Here is a 23,731-nt window from a genome sequence, read left to right as displayed (position 1 = left end):
CGAACAATCCCTGTGTCCCGGTCGTCATTTATATATCCCGCCTGTGCCCCCGGCGTCCCCGTTGTAGTTGTGTCCCTATGTCCCGGTCGTCATTTATATTCCCTGTGTCCCGGTCGTGATTTGTGTCCGGGTGTCCCAGTCTGTAATTTCTCTTTGAGGTTCCCGGTCGTCATTTATATTCCCTGTGTTTCTGCACGAACTTAACAAAATGTACTATATTTAAAACCCATGTTTTCATTCAGAGCCTCTTCTTTGTAACTCTTGTTTCCTACAAACTTAGAAATAGCCACATCAAAACCTATCTTTTCTGCTACAAAATCTATCTTTTGTTTTCAATAGATCTTGGCTCATATTAGATCTGAAATAGCTTTTAATAAGCTTGAGTTTAGAAAAACTCCATTCGCAAGAAGCAACAGAAACACATAATGTCAGGTAAAACCTTGATGCTAAAGTTAGATTAGGAATAGAGCTTGGAAGCTCATATTCAACTATATATATATATGTATAAGTTACAGTGGTCATATATATAAACTTGCAGTAGTCTCAAAGAACTCCATTTGAGATCCATCCACTTCTTCAGGAACGTTTGCCGCTAGTAAAAAGTGGGATTTCATTTAAAATGTCTCCTGAAGATATTTCTTCGTAATTCTCAACTAAACAGCCCATTATTTTCAGCACCAGTTTCTGAACTCTTTAGAAAGTTCCTGGTCTCCAAGATAGCGAACCAAAGTGATATTCCTTCAATGCCTTGACAACACGCGTTGATTTTTTTTGAAACGTGTCAATGCACTCTAACATCGATATTTTTAGTTCTTCTTCCAAAGTCAGAGAATCGTCTACAGCCTTCTCTCTGGGCATCAGTTTCTTTCTTCTAAATTTCTTCGTTTGGCTAGGGGAATGTCCATCTCATCACAAATAACTTTTGCAAATTCCATTGTTTTTTCACAATACCATCTCTGTTATCATTCAAAAAGGTCTTTAAACTCCTCATTTTGATGAGGCACTTTTCGAAACCTATTTCAATAATTTGCATGTATTTTTGGGTATGGTTGGGTTCTTCAAGGACACTATTCCATAAACATAAAAAACACAAAAATGAGAAATCCCACATCGAAGTCAACAAGATTTTAGCTGCTCCTCTAGTGTCGAGAGTTTCTGAAGAGTCAAAAAGTTTCCCAATGGTATCAACGATCTTCTTAAAACATTTAAACAGTGGCTTAACAGCTTCATAGTGAGCACTCCGCCTGGTTTCTGCAAGTCGTTTGACCGTAACTTCAACATTTGCCAAGAGGAAAATATCTCCAAATGTATCATGAAATCTCTGCATAGGTTCTCTGCTCTCCCTTCTTTATTTTCGAATAATTTTTTGATCTAACTCTCTTATATTTTCAAGCCTTTGAAACAAAAAAACAAAATTTAAACTCACTCGGTCCAGCTGCTAAAAATAACTCTCTTTGCATCGATGCTCAGAATTACACTGAGTGTAAACGCGTTGAAATAAAATTCTTTACCGAAGAGTCACAAGAGAATCATTGATGAAATGATATAGTCTTGTAAACATTACGCTTTTGCTAGCATAGGAAGAAAGGTCAGTAATAAAATGATCTATGTCTGGTTTTCGATGTGTAGTAAATAATTGAGACAGAAACTTTGAAAAGTAGTGAAACAATTATGTCAAGTTAAGTGAAAGTGTATGTTACTAGGGTTGAGTTGTCACTAGTAATGTGATAAATCAACAGGGGTGGCAACCCTGAAGGAAAGGGGATTTTGGAGGAACCGATCTTTTTTCGAGAAGAGATTTTTGAAAGAATCCCCCAAAATTCAGGGATAGTGGAAGCACTGGTATTTTCAAACAAAATCTACCAACACATTTGAAAACTGCCAAGTAGCATTACTGCTTTGCTACACAACTTTTTGCGCTTTTTTGCACTCTGTTTAAGTATATTTCTTATACCGTCTTTGTCCGCCACTCACTATACGAGGTCGTTTTCCCTTCGAAGAAATTGTTCAAACGGTTGCATGCAAGGAAAACACAGGTTCTTTTCCCTGTAAAGAAACAGGAGGTGGTTGGAAGCCAATACCACGACCTATTGAAAGTAAGAGTATCTATTATAATATAAGACTCACCTCTACAAAGCTGTTGGTGATGAGATGTTGGTATTTCACACGAACTTTCGGCTCTGTTACTAGCTTAAGCACAGTTTTGTCATCAAGGAAAATATTGCAAGTGGTGGCTGGACATAATACAGTTTGACCTAAAATTGGAAAGTATCTATTATCAAATAGTAGAAATTGCTGCCACAAACCACGAATTTCTGCAAAGTGAACTCAAAAACTTCATACTTTTCAAAATTTACTGGTTAAAATTAACGCTTCGTAGTTCAAGGTTTTCCGATATGCAGCTCGTTGACAAAAGGCAGAGCCGAGTCAAAATTATGAGTCATTTACGAGCTTTTATAAAGCCACTATTAAAAGTTTGAAGGAGATTTTAGTAGATGGCATGTACAATAACAAAAATGCTGAAGATTTTGAATGAAGAAGGGACGAATGAATATAAATTACAATAACCTAAATAATTATTGATTTGATATGAAGTACACGTGAAGCCCTTGAAAGTCCATGTTCACAAACCCAAATGCCTTTAAGGCCATAGCATGCGCAATGTCATTTATCCAATGCAAAACCAACGAGTAAAGTACAATAAGAGCTTGTGAATTGCTGAGCAGTTGTGAATTACCACTTGATTTATGAACTGCCCAATAATTAAATAATAAATAAAGGCCAAAACCGTATTTCATATTTCCATCATTTGCACAAAAGAAAAGCTCAGAAATTTGAATACATGATACAGGTAGCCTATACGACGCACCTACCAATTGGAAACATGGAATACAGCAGTCAGGGGTTGCTTAAAGAGTCGTCTCCGATTGACAGAAAAGAAAAATAAATAGATAAATAAAAAGAAGATATTACTTGCATAGATCGGAAAAGTGGTTAGAACGCTATTTGAAATCCTGTGTCCGTGAGGACAGAGGTTCAAGTTCTGGTGTCGCTGGTTATTTGGTTTGGAACAGGGTCAGTGACATGACTGTGTAAGCTCAGCCAGAGCCGACCCAGCTCTGAATGGGTACCTGGAGAAACGTGGGAAAGTAGACAGGAAGTGTTTGAAAGCTTAGAATGGCTGGCCCCTAATCCTCCATTGCGTTTCGCGTCTAAAGGACCAGGAAACGAAGATCAACCCCATCGGTTTGGAATTTGGAGTCTAGTACCGCACCCTTTACCTTTCTTTCCCTATATATCTGAATCCTAAATGTTTACTCTACTCTTCAACCTAGTTACCACATACATTCAAGCACTTGAACATATTCCCCCTATCTGCAGTTATGGTTACATCAGCTTGTACCTTGACAGGAGCGGGCAGTCCAAAGTTAAGGAAAGAATCTCACAGAAAAAAAAAAAAACACTATCTTAGTCAGATTTTCCTTCAGTGATTTCTAATGGGTTTGAGAAATTCCTCTAATTAGAAATGGCGTTAGCTGAAATGTTTAGAGAGAGAGAGAGAGAGAGTAAAGAAGATAAAAAGAGAGGGAGAGAGAAAAAGAGAGAGACATGAAGGGAGGGGGATAACATAGGAATTCTACCAGCATAAAAATCTGCTTTCTATTCCTTGGAGCCAGCTCAGGACCTCATCTTTCAGCTCCTTATGTCTTCATCACCAAAGTGCTGGGGTTCAAGGCATTCCTTCATATAGGAAGAAATAAAAATTAATGGGTTCTAAATCTGGAACCTGAGGTTGATGAATGAAAACATCCCACTTAAACAGTCCTAGAAGGGTCCATGGTTACTTTAGCATTGCGAGGTTGAGCGTTGTCAAAAAACACAATACTCAAAGCTAGCATCCTGTAGTGTCAAAATTGCATTATTGATCCACGGCTTTCTCGGTTTAGCTTTCTTGCAATTAATTTCTTTCGATGGGCAATTTTTCTCAAACACAGGGTAAAGGATATCTGAAAAAATATTAAAAGCTTTTGAAGCATCATCCTTTTCATTGTAAACCACCTCCCAATCCAACGAACTAACTTCATTTTTAAATTTAGCCAGATTAACTTCTTTAATGTCACGCCGAAGAATCTTATTTTTTCTTTTAATTTTACAATCTGATAACTTTTGCAACGAACAAAGAAGCGGTAAGTGGTCCGAACCAGAATGGGTTAATACGTCACACTTGCTATCTTCCACCAAAACTTCACTGACGAAAACATTATCAACCAAAGTTGCAGAATGGTCCGTTAATCGGGATGGGATAAAATAGATACTTAGGCTTTGAAATACTTTCTTTTTTGGATTGTGGAATGATAGACTTTTCTACTGCATGACCTAATAAAGTTGCCGATATCTCATATTTTAGAAGAGGGGGACACAACAAGCGGCTCTAAAGGCTAAAAAAAAGTTTTCGGTTGTAATTATCCCAATTTTTCTTCACTTAGAAGATGCAACAATAGAAGTAAACTTACTGACTCCCTCTGATACAATTTTAACTGACAAATATTCACTCCAACAGCTGCAACAAAAGCGGTGGCCACAGTCAGCATTCGCCATCATCTGAAAAAAAAGATATTATTTGGGAAGAAAATATGGCCTGTTCGCTGTAGATATGGGGTAGGAAACTCCTTGACAAAATTGACAGTGAACTGGCCGTGAGACAAAATTGAACAAGGAATAAGAGTTAAAACTTGTACGCTGCCAGGTGAGATTTTGAAAAAAAAATTTTGCGACAAAATAAAAGGCCATAATCCATATTTCATACTAGCAAACCACAAAATTATTGCGGTATCAAACCAAGCGACACGAGACCACTAGCAAACACCGATTTCTACATCCCAACCTGTTTGAAGCCATGTTTTCTTAGGAGATCGAAAAGTTTCAAGTCGTTTTTGTAATTCCATCCCAATTACATTGGACTTTTGTCTGACTCTTTTAAAGAGTATTTACTAAAATCATCCACCATCTCTTGTCTCAATTTAATAGTGGTGTTAATACGATTTCTCAACACCAAAATAAGAATTATGTCCATATAAAATAACAGCGCATCGAATCCTTTGTGATATTGTTGTAGGATTGGTTTATTTAATTAAATCAATGGAGCTTGAACTTGAAAGTTTGCTGTTTAGTGTAACATATATAAACACGAAAATTTATTAAACATTTTGGTAAACCCATGTTTTTTGTCTATAATTATTTTTTAGGGAGAATACAGTTTTTCCAAGATAATTTCTTACAAATTAAGTAGCAATTTCAAAAAAGGCATTGAGCTCAAAAAAAAGAAACATTTCTGCTTATTCAATTTCATAAGTCCACAAAGCAAGTAATAAATCCATATTTCGAATGTTTCCAACAAAGGTTCTCGGATTTTCATACTTCATGTTTTGAAGTATACACTTTATTTTCTATTTGTCTAATTTCAAACAAAGATTAACCCCTATGTAAGGCGTAATTAGCGAGGCACCATTACTTTCAGTCATTCAACATTGCTACTGAAAAAAAGAATTACAACCAGAAAGAAGCAAAGAAGAAAAATACTTTAAAATGGCTGAAAACACTTCATTGTACAGTCGACTCTGATAACTCGAGCCTCACTAACTCGAAATCCTCGATATCTTGAATTACTTTAAATCCCCTTGGAAAAACCTGAAAGTCGAAGAAAAAACTTATAGGCTAACCTTATAGGCTAGGGTGTTTTCACCGCCTTATACGTCTTTGTTCTGTATGTGATTAACTTTGTTTCTTGTTTTTCTTTTGCTGTTTTTCTTTTGTATTTACTCCACTTAATTTCTGTTTTGTAAAGTCGGTGATAAATAAATTATTATTATTAAAGTTATTCTTAACTTTGCAGTGGATGTAGGGAATAAATTTAGCAATTTTGTACCTCTGTAACTCAAATTTTATGTTGAAAGACCTCTATAACTGGAACTATGCATAAGTCAAACTATGCGTAACTTATGAAAAACCGCGGTCCCGTGAATTTTGAGTTAGATAGAGTCAACTGTAAAACAGTTTGAATTTTCTTCAAGGAAAACTTCAATATATCTTTAATTGGTTTATTATTTATTTACCGAGCCCCACCATGAACAATACCATACCTATTTTTAATAAAACAAGATAGTTTTCAACAGATCTCCAAAAAATGCAAACTAAAAGATCAGCTTGATAAGAATGAAGAAAACATTATTGTGACAAACTGAAAAACAATTTAGAGCACAGATTTCCTCTCAAGTTCATTTTTAAAAGCAGTAATTCAATAAATAAGAGGGGGTTTTTATATTTATATATATACATTTTTAGTTGTAAAAAAAAATACACAGAAACTTCTAAAGAAACAAGAGCTAAGAGCTCATATGGTACTTGTGACAAGGCCGAAAGAGCCAAGAGCTCATATGGTATGAGCTCTAGCAAAATTCTAAGAACCGATAGATTGATTTAAAAGGAAAATCAGAGACTTAGAGCCGGTCGGGATTTAAATAAGAACTCTGAGTCATGAGGTTCTTCTAAATACCAAAATTTATTAAGATCCGATCAACCACACGAGGTAAACGACTTTATCAAGTCAATTTGTGCAGCTCCCTGACACGCCTATCAATTTTCATCGTCCTAGCACGTCCAGAAGCACCAAACTCTCCAAAGCAACTGAACTCCACCCCCTAACTTCCCAAAAAAGAAGGGATTCGGTAAAATTACCTCAATCATGTATCTACGACATTTGCTTATTCTACCCACCAAGTTTCATCCCGATTTCTCCACTCTAAGCGTTTTCCAAGATTTCCGGTTTCTCCCTCCAACTTCTCCAAATGTCAACAGATCAATTTTTTTAATTTTTTCTAATTAACACCCCCCAGATCCCCCAAAGAGAACGGATCTGTTCCAACTATGTCAATCACGTATCTATAACATGTGCTTATTCTTCCCATCAAGTTTCATGCCGATCTCTCCACTCTAAGTGTTTACCAAGATTTCCGGTTTCCAATATTTCTGTATCCCCTCTCCAACCCCCTATGTCCCCGGATAGGATTCAAATTGAAAATCGAGCATCTGAGACATAAGATCCTTCTATATATCTAGTTTCATTAAGATCCAATCACCCATTCGCAAGAAAAAGATACCTCAATTTTCACGTTTTCCAAGAATTCCCGTTTCCCACTCCAACTCCCCCCAATGTCGTCGGATCTGGTCAGGATTTAAAATGAGAGCTCTAAAGCAAAAGATCCTTCTAAAAAACAAATTCCATTAAGATCTGATCACCCGTTCGTAAGTGACAAAAACTTCATTTTTTCTAATTTTTCCGTATTACCCCCCCCCCTCAACTCAACAAAAGAGAACAGATCAGGTCCGGTTATTTCAGTCACGTATCTTGGACTTGTATTTATTATTCCCGCCAAGTTTCATCCTGATCTCTCCGCTTTAAGCGTTTTCCAAGATTTCCGCCCCCCCCCCCAAAGACACTGGATTCGGTCAGGATTTAAAATAAAGAGATCTGATTTACGAGGTCATTCTATATATGAAATTTTATTAAGATCCGATCACTCCTCCGTAAGTTAAAAATACCACAATTTTTCTAATTTTTCAGAATTAACCCCCCCCCCAACTCCCCCAAAGAGAACAGATCCGTTCTTGTTATGTCAATCACATATCTAGGACTTGTGCTTATTTTTCCCACCAAGTTTCATCCCGATCCCTCAACTCTAAGCGTTTTCCAAGATTTTATGTCCCCCCCCCAACTCCCCCCAATGTCAGCAGATCCGGTCGGGATTTAAAATGAGAGCTCTGAGACACAATATCCTTCCAAATATCAAATTTCATTAAGATCCGATCACTCCTTCATAAGTAGAAAATACCTCATTTTTTCTAGTTTTTCAGAATTAACCCTCCCACCCCAAATCCCCCAAAGAGAGCGGATCCGTTCCGGTTATTTCAATCACGTATCTAGGACCTGTGCTTATTTTCCCCACCAAGTCCGATCCCTCCACTCTAAGCGTTTTCCAAGATTTTAGCCCCCCCCCCCAACTCCCCCCAATGTCACTTGATCCGGTCGGGATTTAAAATAAGAACTCTGAGACATGATATCCTTCGAGACATCAAATTTCATTAAGATCCAATCATCCGTTCGTAAGTTAAAAATACCCTATTTTTTCTAATTTTTCTGATTTAACCGTCCCCACTCCCCCCCAGATGGTAAAATCGTGGAAACAACAATTTCTAATTTAATCTGGCCTGGTTCCTGATACGCCTGCCAAATTTTATCGTCCTAGTTTACCTGGAAATGCCTAAAGTAGCAAAACCAGGACAGACAGACCGGCAGGCCAACCAACAGAATTTGCGATCGCTAGATGTCACTTGGTAGATACCAAAATTCATAAAAACGGAAAATATCAATACGACCGTAGTGCCTATAGGGCAACTCCCATAAATTCACCAAAACTGTCAAAAATAATGAGATCCTTTTTTTCTTTTTTGTTATGTGGGGATAAGGCTTGATGGCTCTTCCCAAAATGTGCCAATTTAGTTGTCTTTTACCTCTATAGAAAGTAACTATGCAAATGTACCTTCTTAATTCTTTCGCCATTAAAGATGCTAAAGGGTGATTTTTACCGGGAACCAGTGCATCAGGTGAGAAAATTCACTTGTCAAATTTCCTCATGTTTATCACTCTAAGAAAAGAAAATGTAACGGATTTGACTTATTAATGATAAGAGTTCCACTGATATACACTAGTTTTTGCCTCTATTACTGTATGAAAGACCCTCCTCTCACTGGGAGAATTAAAAAATAGTGGCCAAAAGTGCCTTTTTTCGGATTGTTTCATCTCAACCGACCTGGCAGAATTCGTGTCTTGGCATTGTTTCGGCCGGGTCTGCCATCCCTGAAAAAAGGCAAAGGAAAAAGGGTGTTCACCTATTCTCATCAGGACAATAGCAGAATGGGCTATTGGATCTCGATCAAACTTGATGGCATGTAAAAGTGAATGTTCTAGATATATCTTTTTGGCAGTGGCGTAGCTCGAGGGCAAAGTGATGCCCATGTCTATCTTCTGGGGCACCATATAGTCATAATTATAGGGAATCATTTGTATTTTTCCCAGGTTGGTAGTCACATGAATCCTTTTTCCCGTATAACGGCTCTTAACGAATTTTCTCAAAACTTCAGACCTACATGGATCATTTTTTCTTTTTGCCAGAAAATCCTAGGATACAAATTTTCCTGAAGAAAATATCGAGCCGTTTTCGAAATAAAAACACAGATACATACATAAATAAATACACAATTATTGCTCGTTTAAAGAGATAGTATACAAAACAATAAAATGTAGTATAACACAAAAATGGGCACTAAAACAAAATTTTACTAGCAGAAGAAAATTCAAAAAAAGGAAAGAAAAGTTCCCTACATTGATGCAACACATATACTATATGTACTTAAACGTAGACATACCCTTCTATTAATGCCCAGTTTTGTGCGACAGTTCACCAGGTAAACATGAAATATAAAGCTGAACTCTTGGCAATTAGGGCCTCCAAGAGGAAGAAGGACAGTGGGCTGTTGTCATAATTAATTTAGATGGGAAGTCTTAACACAGGACGTCTATTTTTATACTCGCAATCAGTTTAATTCCATCCTAACCCTCCCTCTCCTACCCTAATGCCTGATACAGAATAAAGTAAATTCGAAAAAAATATACAAAATCAGCAAACTGTATTGCTTAGTGTTAGATCCAAGCTTGGGAGTGGGGGGGGGGCTTTGATGGAAATAAACCAGAAGCGACTGGAGCAACATCGATTTTCAGAACGTTAGAAGTAAGTAGTAATCATTATGTTTCAAAGAATTTCGTTTTTGTATCATTTAGTTTAGAAGAAAGGGCGAACTGCAAAATATTCTTATTAACAATACATATAATATTTATTTATAATACATAAATAAATATTAATCAATTTTTTTTACTTTTTTATAACTATTCTTTTCAATTTGAGGATATTGTAGTAATATTTCCAATAGCCAAAAGCATCTACTTACATTCGAAGGCTTGGACATCATGCAGATTTCACATTCTTCTAACTCTACGCCTCCTTTTGATAGCTCCTTCTAGAAAATATAATATTGATGACAACAAAACAACTACAATCATAGGCAGCGCAATCGCGCTACCTAGGTAAAGAACGATGTTGGCACAATCTATTATTTATTTATTTTTTGGATTGTTTTATAACAGGGCACTTCGTATCGAAGGAGTTGTCGTAGAAACTTTGAAAAGAGCTCATTTCGACTGTAAATTGAAAGGGCTAGTGCCCTTTTAAATAGTCGAAAGTGATTGGAGGGCAACTAACCCCCCTCGTACGCCCACCATTTCCTTAAACATACCCATTCAAAATTTTGAGATAGCCGTTTTGTTCTACGTTGTTCAAAGGTCCGGAAATTAAGTCTTTTAGGATGACATCCCCCCCTTCATAGCCCTCAGAGCAAGGGTTGTAAGTAATGCCCAGGGGGTATATAAGGTTTTATGGAAAGAGTTGCCCTAGAAACTTCAAAAAGGGCTCATTTGATTGGGAATTGAAAGGGCTAGGGCCCTTTTTAATAGTCGGAATTGAACACAGGGTAAATACTCCCCCCCCCCCCTCACGGCCATCATTTCCCTAAACACTTCCCATCAAAATTTTGAGATAGCCATTTTGTTCAATGTAGTTGAAAGGTCCGGAAATTATGTCTTTAAGGATGACAATCCCCCTCCACTTCACAGCCCTCAGAGCTTTGTAAGCGTTGTAAGTTATGCCCTGAGGGCATACATGGTTTTTGTAGAAAGCGTTGTAACAGAAACTTCAAATGGGGCTCATTCAATTGTAAATTCAGAGAGCTAGTGCATTTTTTAAAAGTCAAAAGTGATCGGAGGGCATAGACCCCCCCCCACTTCCACGACCATAATTTCCCCAAACACTACAGATCAAAATTGTGATATACTTATTTTTATGGCACTTGGTATTAACCAAGTGACATATAGCAATCGCAAATTCTGTCGGTCTGTCTGTCGGTCCCAGTTTTGCTACTTTAGGCACTTCCAGGTAAGCTAGGACGATGAAATTTGGCAGCCATATCAGGGACCGGACCAGATTAAATTAGAAATAGTCGTTTTCCCGATTTGACCATCTGGGAGGAGTGGGGGGCCCGTTAATTCGAAAAAAAATAGAAAAACTGAAGTATTTTTAACTTACAAACGGTTGATCAGATCTTAATGAAATTTGATGTTTGGAAGGATACCGTGTCTCAGAGCTGTTATTTTAAATCCCGACCGGATCTGATGATATTGGGGGGGGGGGGGTTGGGAGGGGGAAATCTAAAATCTTGGAAAACACTTAGAGTGGAGAGACCGGGATGAAACTTGGTGGGAAAAAAGCACAAGTCCTAGATACATGATTGACATAACCGGAATGGATCCGCTCTCTTTGGGGTAGTTGGGGGGGGGTTAATTCTGAAAAATTAGAAAAAATGAGGTATTTTTAACTTACGAACGGGTGATCGGATCTCAATGAAATTTGATACTTAGAAGGATATCGTGTCTCAGAGCTCTTATTTTAAATCCCGACCGGATCTGGTGATATTGGAGGGGGGAGTTGGGAGGGGGAAACCTAAATCTTGGAAAACACTTAGAGTGGAGGGATCGGGATGAAACTTGGTGAGAATAATAAGCACAAGTCCTAGATACATGATTGACATAACCAGAACGGATTCACTCTCTTTGGGGTAGTTGGGGGGGGGGGGGTTAATTCTGAAAAATTAGAAAAATGAGGTATTTTTAACTTACTAACGGGTGATCGGATCTCAATGAAATTTGATATTTAGAAGGACCTCGTAACTCAGATCTCTTATTTTAAATCTCAACCGGATCCAGCGTAATTGGGGGGGACAGTTGGGGGAGCCGGAAATCTTAGAAAATACTTAAAGCGGTGAGATCAGAATGAAACTGGATGGGAAGAATAAAAACCTGTCTGAGATACATGACTGACATAACCTGACCGGATCTGCTCTCTTTTCGGTAGTTGGGGGGAGGGGGGGGTAATTCTGAAAAACTAAAAAAATGAGGTATTTTTAACTTACGAACGGGTGATAGGATCTCAATCAAATTTGATATTTAGAAGGATATCGGGTCTCAGAGCTCTTATTTTAAATCCCAACCAGATCAGGTGATATTGGGTGGTTGAGTTGGGAAGGGGAAACTTAAAACTTGTAAAACACTTAGAGTGGAGGGATCGGATGAAACTTGGTGGGAAAAATAAGCAGAAGTCCTAGATACATGATTGACATAACCGGAACGGATCGGCTCTCTTTGGGGTAGTTGAGGGGGGGATTAAGTCTGAAAAATTCGAAAAAATTAGTTATTTTTACCTTACGAACGGGAGATCGGATCTCAATAAAATTTGATATTTAGAAGGATATCGTGTCTCAGAGCTCTTATTTTAAATCACGACCGTATCTCGTGACATTGGGGGGGGGTACCGGAAATCTTTGAAAATACTTAAAGTGGTGAGATCAGGATGAAACTGGACGGGAAGAATAAAAACCTGTCTAAGATACGTGACTGACATAATCGGACCGGATCTGCTCTCTTTGGTGGAGTTTTTTTTGGGGGGTGGGGTAATTTTGAAAATTGAGGAAAGCAAAACAGTTCAAAATAGGGATGATACCTTTTTATTGACAATGAATAAATATAAAATTATTTAACTGGATATTTCGAACACTTAAACAGTGTTCATCATCAGCAGTAAAACTAAAAGACATGAATAAAAATAAACAAAATATATACATAATAATCTAATTACATATAGTTTATTGCTCTTATTTTTTTCCAATGCAACAGCGGAGGCTAATCTCTTTGACCTTTTCGGTTCCAGTTCATTAGAATTATCTGACATATTACGTGGACAGAGGTCATAGCTCTTAGGTGAGGTGATATTTACTTTATTTGACCTCAGTAAATTATCATAAATTGAGTTTAATCCAAATTCACCTGTATTTCTGTTTATGGAAATATTCTTGAAGAGAATCTTTTTAATTTTGATTATTTCCCTGAAAATTTGCCTCAAACCCTGGTCCCTAGAAATCAAACAAACATTTTCAAACAAAATAAAATGATTTGTAAAATTAAAGATATTTTCCGAGAGGGCCGATGTGAAATCTTCAGGTTTGGTATTTTGCTTTAAAGACGATGAAATAGAATTATGATGTTGTAGCAATCTTGTTTTTAAATTTTGGTTAGTCCGTCCCACATAAGAGCTTCCACAAGTACATGGGATTTTATAAACCCTACTTTGTTGCTCTACGGAAGTCCGATCCTTTCCAGAATTTAAAAAACTAGCCAAAGTATTACTACCTCTTAAAGCTACCTTTGAACCATTATTTTATAAAATTCTTTGAAGATTTTCACTCAAACCTGGAACATATGGTAGAGAACAAAAAATTTCTTTCTTTTCTGTTGTTTCCAGAATATTGTCAGAACATTCTAGAAATTTTTTCCTTCTTTTCGAAAAAGTCTGGTCAATTAACCAACCCGGATAATGGTTACTTTTTAAATCTCTTTTAACAACAATAATTCCTCCTCAATGAATTTTGGAGAACAAATTATAAAAATGCCAGATCTTAATGAAATTCGAAATTTAGAAGGATATTGTGCTTTAAAGCTCTAATTTTAAATTCTGACCAGATCCAGTGACATCAGGGGGATTGGAGGGGGAAACCAGAATTCTTGGAAAAAGTGAAAATTGGGGTATTTTTATCTTACGAATAGGTGATCGGATCTTAATGAAATTTGATATTTAGAAGGAATTCATGTCTCAGAGCTCTTATTTCAAATCCCGACCAGATCTTTTGACATTGGGGGGAGTTGGAGGGGGAAATCTTGGAAAATACTTTGAGTGGAGGAATCGGGATGAAGCTTGGTGGATAGAATAAGCAAATGTCCTTGATACGTGATTTACGGAACCGTACTGGATTCGCTCTCTTTGGGGAGTTGGGGGGGAGGGGTTCAGTGATTTGGCGAGTTTGGTGCTTCTGGACGTGCTAGGACGATGAAAATTTGTAGGCGTATCAGGGAGCTGCACAAACTGACTTGATAAAGTCGTTTTCCCAGATTCGACCATCTGGGGGGCTAAAGGGAGAGGAAAAATTAGATATTTATAACATACGAGTGGGTGATCGGATCTTAATGAATTTTGATATTTAGAAGGACATCGTGACTCAGAGCTCTTATTTTAAATGCTGACCGGCATTAAGCCTCTTATTTTCCTTTTAAATCAATCTATTGATTCATAGAATTTTGTTAGAGCTCATACCATATGATCTCTTGGCTCTTAGTGCCTCGTCACAAGTGCCATATGAGCTCTTAACTCTTGTTTTTCAACGTAATTGAAAAATCCAGAAATTATGTCTAAGAGGATGACCCCCCCCCCATAGCCATCAGGGCAAGGGTTGAAAGTTATGCCCTTGTGGCACATAAGGTTTTTATCGATAGCGTCGTTGTAGAAACTTCAATAAGAGCTCATTCAATTGGAAATTGAGAGGACGAATGCCCTTTTTATTAATAGAAGGTGATCAGAGGGAAAATGCCTCCCCCATCATTTCTCCAAGTACATGTCTTTGAGGATGACCCCCCCCCCCATCTGGCTCTCAGGGCAAGCGTTGTAAATAATGCCCTGGGGGCATATAAGTTTTTTTTTTTCATAGAAAGCGTGGTCGTATTAACTTCGGAGGAGGCTCATTGGATTTTTAATCAGAAGCTCTAGTGCCCATTTTAAGAAGCCAAAGTGGTCAGAGGACAGCTACCCTTCTCCTTCCCTCCCACACACACACGCAGAGAGTTTGGTTTTTTGCATCAAAAGCAATGTGTCTTAGCAGTTACGCAAAAACTGTTAGGACCAGAAAATTGGATTTAACTTTTCTAAATAGGAATATTTGACTTTTTCCTTGAAAAAACTAAATGAAATAAAACTGTTTGTTTTGCAATTCTCACTCAAATCAAAAAATTGTGATTATATTTTTGAATCAAATTTAGAAAATTACATCAAAAACAAACTAAAATTTCCTTATGACAAACAACAGAGGGTATTTCCAATGGCTGAAAAACAGAGCAATGACAGAAGACCCTATCAAATCCAGATAATGTGGAACCACTTATGGGACCGCTTTTCATCTTTTATTTCTATATTACAATGAATTGAGAGCGTAAGTCATAGATTAAATATAATAAAGTATATAGTAGAGCATATTCAAGCAGCAATCACCCCTTTCAACTCCCTACTACATCCACTAGGATAAGAGAAAAGCATCTTATTGATCCGTAGAAAGGGACAGTATTGATCTGTATTAGCACTAAGGTAAGTTTTAACTAAAAACTAAAAAAAAGTCATTTTCAGAAAGTTACTTTTCTGCAAAGCTCAAAATAATGGATTTTATGATTTCCTTTCCTTTTTCCAACCATATTATGAGAAACACATCCCGCTTTTATGCAGTGATAAGGCCTTCTGTTTTGGTTGTTTAAATGATAGCCAACCCCACTTTTCAGTTGAAAAGAATCTTTCTTGATGTTATTTGTATCCATCTGAAGAAGAGAGAAAGTACCATTAACTGCCCTCTTTTGTCCTCCAAAGGGATAATGTTAATATTGGGCTATTTATAATGAATTTCTGGAATGGATATTAGAGATTTAGCAATATAATAGTCCAATTATTAGCTAATAACAAATACTGTAGTAGCTTTACACTTCCCTTACTTCTTCTGCATTTGATGCTGCAAACTTGAAGTTGCTTACCTTAATAGGGTGAGTTCTAGGCTTCTTAAAAGGAGATACAACATGGGCTTCTTTGAACATTTTTTCTTGATCTCCATCATAAAAACGGTCCATTAGTTTCTCCTTGTCCCATTTGAAATGTTGCAGAAGCATCCGAGTGGTTGTCTGAGGTAACTACATAGTAGGGAATAATTTTTGTTAATGTAATTTGGACTTTCATTTCAAGGGCAAAATAGAAATACGAGCTAATATCCAGAAGTAAAAAATTCTTCCTTTTTAACAGAATATCAATCATGTTTGTAGAATAAATATATACTTTGTCTTTTACAGTTCAGGGTAAAGTTCATTTGTAAAGTTCAAGGCCATACCCATGGGGGGATGGTTAGGGGTTTTGATCCCCCCCCCTCTAAAATGTTTGTCTGACTCGTAAAAACCAAAAAAATGGATATTAACAGATTTTTTATGCGTTTTTGTGTACCCCCCCCTTGAGAACAAATCCTTACCCCCCCCCCCCAAAAAAAAAAAAAAAAACATCCTGGATACAGCTTTGCATAAGCTACATGACATGTCTGCAAACCTGGAGAATCCTCACTAAAATTACTCAAATGAACTTTATGTCTCCCACCCTATTACTATCTCCATGGCAAATTAAGCTTAAGATGCAGTTTATGATTACTCCCCTTGTCCAAAACATTTAACATCCCCAAATATTTTGGATACTTTTGCCTATTATTACTTGATAACAAAAGACTTGATATGAAGGAGAGTTATCTTTTAGCTTTAAGAAGTTTTTTTTCTATTCTCAGTTTCTTTTGATATCATGTTTGATCAACAGGGACAGAGAGTAACAAAAGAAAAACAAAAAGCCAAAGAAAAAATTAGAAAAGAATAGTCAAACTTGAAAAAGGTACTTATATACAATACAATAAGTTTAACCAATACTGTCAGGTTTGGCTAATAAAAAATATATTTCGTGTAGAAATCGGATCAATAGACCAAAAAATAGCTTAATAAAAAAAAACTGGTTAAATTAGCATTAATAAGAATAGTATTAACTTTTTCGACTAGTAGCTGGCAACAATGATACCTGACAAACAAACATGACTACCATGGTCTTATAAGCATGATTAAATACCTCAAAAACCGAAGATATTCGGAATCAATTATACACTGTAATCCAAGGGTGTTTAGAGAAATTAAAGAAGAAATAGAAGAGGCTCTGATACTCTCTTTAACTGAAGTGTTATGACAGCTCCTAGTTTTCAATTGGCAGACTTTATGACGTATTGTGCATATATGTCATATACAACCACTCATACTACAGCCTTGCCTTAAAATTGTCTCTATGTTTTCAAATAGCCTGAAATGGTTATGTAGCTTTATAATAAAGGTTAGTACATGAATTATGCATCCACAAAGGTAGTATCAAATAGGGCCCAACCAATATATTGGCCAGCCAATAGCATCAGGCCAATATAAGGATCAGCGTCATTATTGGATATCAGAAAAAATAGGTTATAGGCTGATGTTTTTCTCTTTTTTTTTGCATAACTGGGCCAGAAGATGGCACCAGATTTACTCAGGTAATTTTGCTTGTCCAGTCCTTGGGGTGGATCCACCATCTAAGTCTGACCTTGGTGGAGATAGCAGCTCAGGAATGAAGTCAATGTATATTTGTTATCAATACTTGTCAATATGCACCTGGTGCAGCAATATTCTGAATGTATGGTGGCTTCAAGAACATACATCCTCCACCAAAACAATTAAAAAGAATACACAAAACCATACATTTCTGTTTGATGAATGTTCACTTGCACAGGTGAAAGATCCAAGGTTCAATCAGTTAAAACCAAGTTATCCAGTCAGGGATGCAGCTAAGGGGATATTTTAAGGTAGGGATGGGGAGTTCCAAGATTTTGCTGCTGCCTGTCAACATATTGGAAAATTTAGCTTGTGTGTCTGCATTTGTTGGCATACTGGACAATTTAGTCAATACATTCTTTAAATCCTTCCTCAAAATTAAAAACTCTAGTTGCACCTCTTTGTTCAGTGTGCAGTAGCATAGATTTGTTAGTAAGAGACCATATTATATGAATGTAAAAGTGAAGTTTTCAAATTTATATGTGAATGATTAAAATTCAGTCTTGCTATTGAAATTTGGGTTTTGAATAATCAATTTCAATAAATATCTCAGGGTTCATTAAATCATATTTTCACATATTTGGGTTTATGTAAGTAAACTAGTTTCTTTGGTTATTTTTTGTTCTTATTTGCCACTTCTATAATTATATGCCATTTCGTTTGTGTGTTCAGAAGCTGCTGATCAGAAAAGGTAAAGAAAATCAAACAATTCTTATAAATTGCCTTATTTTGGTAATCAATAGTGCATTATTGAGGCTGTTCCTTGGTGTATAATAGACCAGGAAGAAACATATGGATATGAACGTGGGCAGACAATGGAGGACGTAATTTTAGGTAAGGTTTTTTTCCAGAGCAGAATTTATTGGCAAATTATTGGTATACTTCCAATATATTGGTATCAGACCTCGAAAACCTGTATTGGTCAGGCCATAGTCTCAACAGATACTTTGCATAACAGACATAGCATGACCAAAGTGGCTTAGTAGCCGATTTCCGAAGTATTCTCCAGAAAGGTACAACACACAGAATATGTAACTGCACAGTTGTATTATATAATCTAGCAAACTTTATATGATTAAAACAAGAGTTGATTTGCCACAATGTTAATATATGATATGGAAATTCGCTTTTGCATGTGACTAAGAGCAAGCAGGTAGCTTGCCTGGAAGTTCTGATGGTGAGGAACAAATAATTTAACAAAAATGCTGGCTTAACAGTAGTATGGCCAAGTCTAATAGGTACATCAGTCAAATCTTCCACGCCATTCATCATTTCATTTTAAATACTCTTCAAGGCATGCAATGGTCTGACAAGGCACAAACATTTCATCAGCATCATAAATGCTGATGAAGATGCTTAATATGCTGATGCACAATATGGATTCTGCTTCAAAAAGGATTTAATGAAAAGTTATAAGCATCTGAAAAGCAGAAAAATAAGCATCAATTGGATAGATCATTCTACAGCTGGACCATTTGCATTATTTTTTTTTTTTTTGATAAAACGTTTCTTTTTTTTCAAATATTCAATCTGCCTACATATATTAATACTGTTTGGTATCATGTTTTTCATGCCATGCAAACCCCTCTATATGTATTCTAAAATGACTACATGAAAGGCTTCACTGATTACATCCAACTACCCAAAAAAAAATGTACATCCTGTATACATAATCTCTGAGCCCACTCTGTTACAAGACAGTGTGGGTAGTTTAATCCTAAAGTTTGACTTTTTGCCCAGTTCTTCAAGAAGAATCTAGAACCACAAGAGCTGTTTAACTGGAATAAGAAGCTTTTTAAAGCACTAACAAATTTTGGCATAGTGAGCAAGGGTTGAGGAAGGAGCAGCTCCACTCAAATACAGAATAGTTTATGTTCGTTTTAAGTTCTAAGGTTGCTCCTTACTTCCTTTAGTTTCTTTATTTAATCAAAACAAGAAACGCCAAGAAATTCAGACCCATAAGTCTAGGAAGCTTACAGTTAAACAAATTCCCATATAACTCATTCAGCATGAGGGTTCTCATGATCAAACTTTTCACTTGGGTTTGGCTTTTTTGCTTATATTTGAGTTAGGAGGGGGTGTTGTAATGAATTTTGCCCTGGGAACCATCAACCCAACTAGCAGCTCTGGCTGAGGGATTATAGCCTATCCATTAGCAATATCTGGCCTTGTATTAAAGTAATTATGTCTGAAATATTAGCACTGGCTAGCCTTCAGCACTCATTCAGCATGAGGGTTGCCCACTTTGATCAAACTTTTCACTTGGGTTTGGCTTTTTTGCTTATATTTGAGTTAGGAGGGGGTGTTGTAATGAATTTTGCCCTGGGAACCATCAACCCAACTAGCAGCTCTGGCTGAGGGATTATAGCCTATCCATTAGCAATATCTGGCCTTGTATTAAAGTAATTATGTCTGAAATATTAGCACTGGCTAGCCTGAAAATTCCTACTATATAATGGTTGTTATAATAGTCTGAAATTATTTTTGTTTAAATAAGATTTACTAATTCAAACCTAATTATGGCATTACACTGTTTTGCAGAGTAGTTCAAAGGTTTCCTTTTCTGGCTTAATTACCCAATAGCTGGATTAAATAGGTCACAGTATCTTGGACTCTTGTGGGGGCTGATGTGGAACAGTATAATTCATATAGCATACTTAATAACACAAATAGAAGCTATTGATAGAACCATTCAATATTTTTATATTTTTTGGTTTATCTCCATCAGTAAACATATCTACAAAGGTTACAGATACACCTGCAACATACATTGATAGTGTTTTCTTTAACACTGAGACAGAGTCTTATCTTATTGCTGTTAGTGTTCTGACCCTTTTGTAGTGTTTCCTGCATATGCTATTCCTCTATGAAATAAAAGCAGGTCAAAGAATGAGTTTCCTTGATAATCTGCGAATAATACATTGGTATGGTGTTCCATCAATTCCATCAAATAATGAAGGAGGACTTAATTTGTTTCATTAAATTTTTTTCTGATTGAATCAGATTAACAATGCTTCTTGACTGCTAAGGTTTTTGCATCAGCCCAGCAGTGTGTTGCTACAGCTGGGCTCAAGCCCTGGGACCTGTATTATCAAGCTGAAACTACTGCAGCACCATAACACTTATCAGAATATTCAAAGTGACTAAGAGAGACAGAGTTTAAAGGAAAAAATTGTATAAGGCAATAAACAGCCATAATTTACTGCAGTCCTTTTAAAGATGATGAATATAAGAGACCAGCTTTAGGAAAAAGGGATTAATCATAAGCATGATCTAAATGATAGAATATATGATAATTACTTTAATGCTGTGAACCAATTATTAAGGATAGCAAAAAAGAATTTTATTTGAAGAAGTATTGGGTAGAATGGCAAAACATACATTATTTTCTTGAGAATTTTGAATTTGATGTGTATCAAGAAGATCAAGAAGTAATACCCCTGAAGTATGAAAAGAAAAGTAATGTACCTGGTAGCAATTTTCTGTCATAGTAGGTTGTTAAGTTTGTCCTATAATTAAAGTATCTAGTGTAGCTCTTGACCTTAGATTATATGGTCTTGTAATGATTTTTTTAATTAGTAAATTTGTTTGTTTCACTTGAAACACAAAGGACTATACACATTCCTTATGAGCAATAACTAGGAAAAATTGACCTATGTACCCTAGCATATCACAGAAAGAGGGAGCCATAATCCTACCATTCAAGATTCAATCAAAATTCAAACCATTCAAAATTCACAAACAGTGACACAATCAAGTCTTTTCTTGGTCAAAGTGAATTTACTAGAACACAAGGTAGCCCCTAGAATTCTAAACCATGAATGTCCAAAATTAGCAAATGTTGACATTTATCACTGAATGTCTGAGATATATTTTTTTTTCTCCTTGGAGTTAGTAAGTGTTGTCAGTCAACTTTTTCAGTTTAATTCAAGGTTTGATAATGGGAGGTTAGGTAAGGTTGGTCTTTTACTAATCATAATTTGCATAAGACTGAAAAAGCTGACTTGCAAAGCTAATTGAATCCAAGCCAAAAAATTAGAATTTTGGCCATTCATCAGTAAATGTTAACAATAACCAGATTTTGGACATTCACAACAACATATACATATGATGTCATGACCAACAAACAAATGTAAAATAAACCTTAGTAAAATTTTCCTGGCAAAATCTACAAGTTTCTGGAACTATAGTTACTAGAAGATGCATTTTAAGGTAAGGTTTGAACATGCTTTAAATTGCAGCTTAGAGGAATTTAAGGATTTTTTCTTGTAGAGCTCCAGAATGATAACTTGAGCTGTTTTCAAAATTCTTTAGTGACCAGGTGCAGTTGAATGATAAGTAGCATCCCAGTTGAGTTTACATTCTCTAGAGCTCAGCATCCAGTCATTGTTTGAAAACTTAAATGAATTAAGCAGTAACAATTTCTTCAGATAGTTTGTTCCCACTGTTGAAAATTCACAAGGAAAATACTTGGGAGGAGTCTCTAGATATGGTAAAAAACAGAAAAAGTAAAAACAACAAGAATTTATTTTACCAAAGTGAATGACATGGCCCTTGGCAACATTGAACTTAAGAAACCAAGCCTCAGCTCATTGACATAGCAGTCTAAGATTATTTCTAGAAGGGCATGATCTTCACAGGACAAGTCCAAGAAGCAACAAGACTGGTTCAGGTTGTCAGCAAAGAGAGTTGTCTCACTGCTGATAATAACCTCCCACATAACACAAGGACACCCAAAACAAATCCACAAACTTCATGCAAGACTGGAGCAAGATGCAGCTTCTTCTCAAACCAGATTGTGAACCTCTGGAACAACCTCAAGGAGAGCACTGTTTCTGCTGAATCAACAGATGTATTCAAATGCCATCTGGATGCTGAGTGGAGTGACAAACTGTGGAGATTTGACTGGGATGCACCAGAATCTTCCACCAGAATCTAATCAACCATGTATGCAACTGTCATCACATGAAGTGATTTAATGGGATCAAAAGTCCTTATTTCACTCCAAGCTGTGATTTAAGGTAATACTTGAAGGAGCACTGTTGATGAAGATATTAAATAGTGTGGGACCCAAAACACTTCCCTTATGAAAGCCACTCAAAACATGTGTAGAGAAAGAAAGAATATAGTTACCAGAGTCACCAAATCCTAACTGAACACATTGAGATTACAGATAAAGAAAACCAAGGATCCAGAGCAGGGATTTCTCTTCAAGCTTGACTTGTAATTTACAGTCAAGAATATTACATATGAATGTAATTTAACTGAAAGTTGCTTGTGGTAAACTTTGTCAAAAGCTTTAGAAAAGTCAAGCAGAATCATGTCAGCAGGTGCCCTCATATCAAGCAACACAGTGATGTGATCTTATGATTCAAGGTGATTGGTATCAACAGAAAGCCATGCTGTGAGCTGTGCAAGAGACTAGTTGCTTTAAGATGTCTAATAACTGCAGAAATGATTATTCTTTCAAGAACCTTAACAACCACTGATTTCATGCAAGTAGGTCAATAATTTTTGGCCAATCCAGAGGTATTCTGGAAAGAGTTTATGATAACTTGAACAGTAGGGAAAGAGGTTGACACAAGACTATATGACATTAATGAAGAATATGAGGGTGAATGCCATCTTGACTAGCAGATTTTAAAATTTCAACTTTCAGCTCAGGATCAGCAACTGGTTGACTATAGTGCATGATATCTGGGACTGTGCATCTGCTGTTACATTTTTAGTACAGTTATGCTAGAAAGATTTAAGATTAGCCTCAGCCAATTATTTGTTAAACCTTCTATTCAACTCCTTTATTTGGTTGGTTTTCTGATTATGAAATGTGGTAAAATTCTAGTTAATTGACTTCTTGCTATCTCAGAAAGGGTTTAGGTTAGGAAAATGAAACTTTCAGGGATGAATCTATAGACTAAAGTATGTCCCAGGAAGGTATTTTGAAGCAACCACCTCTACTCTTTCTTTATCTAGAGGGCCCTGACCTTTAAAAATATGTGTGTTATAAAAGTGAAACCTTGCAAAATAAATCTTCTGCTTGATTAAAGTATAATAAAATTGTTTTCAGCTTCATAGTTTTGCTTAATTCCATTTTATAAAGTTTTAAAGATATGCAAATACATTTCTTAAATTTTGAAAAAAAACATTGACAAGGCTCAAAATTCTCCTCAAATAACAGGAATTGCATTTTCAGAACTAAAGGCAGAGAAAAGGCAACTAGTAACTGAAAATTAAGGTAAAATGTTGTTTTGTCAAAATTTCAATAGGTAG

At 36.3% G+C, this 23,731-nt stretch overlaps 1 protein-coding gene across 1 annotated transcript in view; it reads right to left on the bottom strand.

The window, feature by feature from the left end:
* Positions 1-23,731, bottom strand: part of LOC136041323 (E3 ubiquitin-protein ligase ariadne-1-like) — a 53,946-nt gene that overhangs the window by 29,320 nt on the left and 895 nt on the right. The window contains exons 2-5 of the mRNA XM_065725948.1: positions 15,842-15,994; positions 10,063-10,131; positions 4,515-4,602; positions 2,128-2,255 (exon numbers count right to left, since the gene is read on the bottom strand). Of these exons, the coding sequence (XP_065582020.1) occupies positions 2,128-2,255; positions 4,515-4,602; positions 10,063-10,131; positions 15,842-15,994 (438 nt within the window). The remainder of the gene's footprint in view (positions 1-2,127; positions 2,256-4,514; positions 4,603-10,062; positions 10,132-15,841; positions 15,995-23,731) is intronic.

The sequence above is a fragment of the Artemia franciscana genome, unplaced genomic scaffold, assembly GCF_032884065.1.
Source record: "Artemia franciscana unplaced genomic scaffold, ASM3288406v1 PGA_scaffold_138, whole genome shotgun sequence".
Lineage (NCBI taxonomy): Eukaryota > Metazoa > Arthropoda > Branchiopoda > Anostraca > Artemiidae > Artemia > Artemia franciscana.
This window is presented reverse-complemented; position numbering and strand designations above follow the sequence as displayed.